The 5,631-nt window shown below is 43.6% G+C and overlaps 1 protein-coding gene across 1 annotated transcript; it reads left to right on the forward strand.

Annotated features, from left to right (window-relative positions):
* The first annotated feature begins 251 nt into the window (after positions 1–251).
* On the forward strand, positions 252–1,373 carry LOC140196242 (actin-like). Its single transcript, XM_072255091.1, has one exon. The coding sequence runs from the start codon at positions 252–254 to the stop codon at positions 1,371–1,373; it is 1,122 nt and encodes a 373-aa protein (XP_072111192.1).
* The last annotated feature ends 4,258 nt before the right edge of the window (positions 1,374–5,631 follow it).

The raw sequence follows: 5,631 nt of genomic DNA on the forward strand, positions 1-5,631 counted from the left end.
TTGAAGTAACCGCGCTGAGTGGTTGTCCAAGGGTTGCTAGATGACGCGACACTGACCACCAATGATTATTTCCTCATAATTCTTCCAAGCTGTCACAATTGGATGGGTGAAACCTCACAGAAATATTACATCAAGGGCTTCACACGGGTCAGTTCATTGCTTTTTAAGCAACGTTGAAAAGCACATCTTTGGTGCAGTCTTATTGGTGTGAGGTGGGCGTTGTGTTGGCTACTCACGGCGCCTTGGCAAGGATGATGGACTTCCAACCCGCCATAGTCATCGACAATGGGTCTGGTCTGATCAAATCTGGCGTGTCGGGAGAAAAGAATCCTCGCTCGGTCTTCTTCAACATGATCGGCAAGCCGCGGCAGAAATCGCTCATCATAGGAGCCGGGCAGAAGGATTTCTACATTGGCGAAGAAGCCCAAGTCAAGAGAGGGGTGCTATCCATCAAGTACCCCGTGGAACACGGCATAGTCACCTCCTGGGATGACATGGACAAGATCTGGAGGTACATGTATGACAACGATTTGAAAATTAAACCGAACGAGAGACCGGCTCTGGTGACCGAGGCTCCTCTGAATCCCCTGGGCAACAGGGAGAGGATGTGTCAGATCCTCTTCGAAGGTTTCGAGGTGCCAGCCATGTACGTCGCCATCCAAGCAGTTCTGGCCCTCTACGCCTCCGGCAGAACCACGGGATGTGTGATGGACAGTGGTGATGGAGTGACCCACACGGTGCCTATTTACGAGGGCTACTGCTTACCCCACGCCGTTCTGAGGCTGGAGCTGGGAGGAAGGGATCTCACCGAGTATCTGGTGAGGATCCTCACCGAGGGTGGGATCTCGTTCGTCAGCTCAGCTGAGAAGGAGATAGTGAGGGACATCAAGGAGAGACTGTGTTACGTGGCTCTGGATCTGCAGGCAGAAATGTGCAGGAAACCTTGCGAAGTGGAGAAAGATTACAAGCTGCCGGATGGTCAGGTCATCAAGATCCAGAACCAAAGGTTCCGCTGCCCCGAGACCCTCTTCATCCCGGCCAACATTGGCATCGAAGCTCCGGGCATCGATAAACTCTGCTTCAACACCATCATGAAGTGTGACATCGACCTGAGGAGGGACCTCTACGCCAACGTGATCCTCGCCGGAGGGTCCAGCTTGTTCCCGGGCATTGACGAAAGGATGCTGAAGGAATTGACCAAAATGGTCCCCACCGGCACCCCAGTCAAAGTGTGCGCTCCGGCCGAGAGGAAAAACTCGGTGTGGATCGGAGGCTCCATCCTTTCCTCCCTGTCGGCTTTCCAACAGATGTGGATCACAAGCTGCGAGTACAAGGAAGTTGGAGCTAACATTGTGCACAGAAAGTGTTTCTAAAATCCTGTTTAAAAAAAGACAACTGTATTTAAAAACAAATAAACGAACTGACAAAATAAAAGTGCCAAATTGAAGGAGAAACCGACGGCTTTGTAATTTTTGCAGAGCTCAGTTATTTTATAATACAAAAAAATGTTTAAAAGAAACCTATTTGTGTAAACAACCTTGCTCAAATTTCCGAAAAGGCCTTGTAAAAGATGGAACCGCTGTTCAGACATAGATCATAGATACGGTCAGACCTGCCGAGTGTTTCCAGTATCTTGTACTTTAACATTATAGGGTCGTAATTGTGTCCAGGACCTCTCTGAATAACACTTATCAAAGCATTTTTGTTTGTATTTCTCCCCATGCATTGGAACGCTCAGCTTGCTGAACCAAGCATTCAATGGTATAACATTCACAGGGCAAGCTAGTTGCATAGGATTATGCAACAGAGGCCATTCAGCCCATTGAGTCTGTAATAGCTCTTTGAAACATCTTTTTCAATGTATTTTTTTTCCTTTTATATACGAGATATATCCATATTTCTTTCTTTGTGCGGTGGGGAATTCTTCATGGAATCCCTTCTATCACTCTTTTGGACAATTCCAGGTCACAGCAACTTGCTAAGAAAATTTCCTACCGAAGATTTTTTGCTGTTCACTTAATTGAACTTATACATTCTCATAAACAACCCTATTGCTTAGTAATTTTGCTCTTATACCTATTCTGTCCAAAACAAGTTTATAATTTATTTTGATATTTGTGCCTCCAGAAGTGCTATACAAGCAGTTCAATACATAAATGGCATAATTGTCATAATTGTGGAATGATTTACCGTGACCCAATCAAATAACATACCAACAACATTTTGAAACTATAGGTTTTAACAAAATGGAATAACCTTAAAGCACTCTACTGAAACAGTTGCATTATTTTTTTCCATAATCAATTTTTCTTAATCATATTATTATCACAGGGTATAAATGAAGAAGATTTATTTATTGAGATGTGCAACAGATCCACACTGCCCTGCAATCTCTTGATTTAACCCTTGCCTAATCATGGGACAACCTACAATGACCAATTAACCTACCAAATAGTTCACCTTTGGACTGTTGAAGGAAACCGGGCCAGCCAAAGGAAACCCATGTGGTCACAGGGAGAATGTACAAATTCTTTGCAGGCTGCTCGGGAATTGAACCCTGGTCACCTGTACTGTAAAGTTTGTGTGAACCACTACGCTACTGTACCAGCCCTATATCTCTGTAATTCACGGAAAGCGCTGCAGGAGCTCAGCAGCTCAGGCAGCATCTAAGAGGAATTAGCAGTTGACATTTCATGATGAATAGTCTCAGTCCAAAATGTCTACTGCTAATTCCTCTCCTTAAATGCTGCATGACCTGCTGAGCTTCTCCATGTGCAGAATGTTTCGTGTTTATCATCTTTATCTCTGTATTGGATTAAACGAAATTCCAAGTGCTGGTCCTTCTCCACTTCTTTTCCTGGCATGGATTTTTCAGAAACACCAATGAAACCACCTCCATATTAAAAAGACCTGAAACTTGCTTTGCTTTGAATGTTTTAACTAGATGGCAGAGTATTTTCTTTGGAAGTAGCAGCTGCGGTTTATATATTTACATGAAGAGTGATTGTAGGGGAATTATGTTCTTACTGCTTATTTATGTACCTCATTTTAATAAATCAGCACTTAGTCTGCAAGCTGTGCCTGTTTTCATAGAATGCTTTTCATAAAGAGAGTTGTCATATTGTGGAATATGTGATGTTTCAGGGCTGATATATGGAAGCATGATTCTCAGGTACCAGCCATGGATCACAATGTTGATTAGACAAGTACTCCGGATTATAAGTACTGGAGTGAGAATTTCTGAAAATCTGAAAATACAACAGCCAGGTCAATATACTACAAATGCACAGGCATGGTTAAAAACAGAAAGGCTTGTCTACTACAGTCAGTCTGGATGTGGCCTTATGAAGTTTGTTGTGATGTCACTACTGTTGTGATCAATTCATCTTGTGTGAGAAGACTAACTGAACTGAGTTCTGGAAAATTGCGGAGAATGTGTTTTGCATTTTGGGGATTTCAGCCCTTTATTGGGAAAAGAATTTGATCACATGGTTAAATCTACAAGAAGACACAACTGGAATTTAAATGATCATGTGCAGCCAGTGAAGCCACAGGGTTTTACTATTGCTTTTCACAGTCTCAAGATGTCATGAAACAGTATTCAATTGAACTACTTTTAAATTGAACTTCCTTGACCAATAGCTCTGCTTGCATTGACTGTATGTGTGAGTGGGTATGTGGGAAAGGGGCTTTTTTGCTGCTGCTGTTTTGTTGCTGTTGTCTTGTTGCTTGTGTTGTCCTGCCGAACGTCGTGGACATGCTATGTTGGCAAGGTGTGTATGGCGATAGTTGTGGGTGTCACAACCATGGACTCTGATGTGGAGTCTGGGCGCCCTCAAAGGCGGGCAGCTGAAAGGACTTGGCAATCATTAGAATGCACATTCCACCCAATTAGGGTTTATTTATGATTGTATTGAACTCCCTGCTTGCGGATGGGTCCCTACTCTACTCTGTGCAGCACCTCCTGGCTTCTTGTTGTGTGCAGCACAGGGTCTGGTACCTCATGGACTGAAAGCCCTGAGGAATTTTCTAGGGTTCTGACTCGAGAGATCCTGGTTAAGTCTCTCATCCAGAACTTCCAGCAGGCACAGACCCCCGGCACCTCAGGAGCTGCCTACCAGGGAACCCTGTTACAGCCACGGACTCTGCCTTGGAGGTGGGCTGCAGAATGGGATTGGCAATAAAGCTCATGAGAATGCACACTTCAACCATTCAGGGTTTATTTGTGGTTGTATTTAATTCCCATCCTTCTGTTTCAGTCTTGTTGAGACTTGACTAAAGCATAGTGATGATAATGCTCCCTGTCTCTTAGTCCACGTTACAGAAAGGAAGATTACAATTTAGTTTGCCACTGCAAAGGAGTGGTACTTATTAGATTTAAGTTACTGCTTCCGAGCCACAGTGACGGCATTAGATTTTATTTTTAACATTTTCATTAGCGGCCCTGTTGGCCAAACGTTTATTATTTTCCATTGGTTCTGTGCAGTTCTTATAAAAACTCAGCGAACTCTTCATTCTGCTGATGTACCTCTCCCTCTGTACTTGGGCCATGACCAAGCACTATGTCAGCGGGTTATCCCCAGCACTTCCTTACGTTGTGTTGGTCCTTAATGTAAATGATGCATTTCACTGTACATTTCAATGTACATATGATAAATAAACTGATCTGAATCTGATAATCAGTTACAGGATCACACACACAATGCTGGAGGAAGCTGCAGGTCAGCCAGCATCTATGGAAATACATAAACAGTTGACAATTCAAGCTGAGACAGTTCTTCTATTCTGGAAAGGAAAGGGGGTGGATGCACGAAGTTAATAGGTGAAGCAAGGTGGGTGAGAATGGTCAAGGGCTGGAGAGAAGGAATTTGACAGGAGAGGAGAGTGGACCATAGGAGAAAGGGAAGGAAGAGAGGGATGTGATAGGTAAGTAAGAAGAGTTATGAGGCAAGAGTGGGGAATAGAAGGAGAGGGGAGGAGAAGGGAAAATGTTTTTTACCAGAAGGAGAAGTTGATATACATGCCATCAGGTTGGAGGCCATAGATTGACATGTTGGAATGGAATTGGAAATCAGAATTAAAACGTTTGGCCACCGGGAAGCTCTGTTTTTGGTGGATGGTGCAGAGATACTCTATGAAGCAATACCCCAAATTACGATGGGTCCCACCAATGTAGGGGAGGCCACATCAGAAGCACCAGACACAATAGACGACTCCAGCAGATTCACAGGAGATGACCCCCCAACCTCACCTAGAAGGTGTGCTTGGAATCCTGAATGGAGATGAGGGAGGAAGTGAATGGGCAGATGTAGCCCAGGATAGTTAACTGATCAGGAGAAAGGCAGTGAAGACAAATGTAGGTCATCAGTAGGAGGGGTTGACATTATAATTGGGAACAAACACATGGTAGAATGATTAAAGTACTGGATCTTCACATAAAAGGATACAAGTAATCTTCCAGATATTTCAGGGTCCAAAGAGAGGGAGGATCCGAAAGAAATCAGAATTACTATATTAGTAAAGAAACACTGCCAAGGAATAGATGACTAATCTGATGCATCTGATAAGGCACAGGATTAAAGCACAATATATTTTGAGTATCATGTAGGCATGGATTGAGAGTTGCTTAAC

Source organism: Mobula birostris, chromosome 4, assembly GCF_030028105.1.
Source record: "Mobula birostris isolate sMobBir1 chromosome 4, sMobBir1.hap1, whole genome shotgun sequence".
Lineage (NCBI taxonomy): Eukaryota > Metazoa > Chordata > Chondrichthyes > Myliobatiformes > Myliobatidae > Mobula > Mobula birostris.

Excerpts from the sequence above, each read along its gene's own strand:
- LOC140196242 (XM_072255091.1), top strand. The coding sequence starts at position 252 with ATGATGGACTTCCAACCCGCCATAGTCATCGACAATGGGTCTGGTCTG.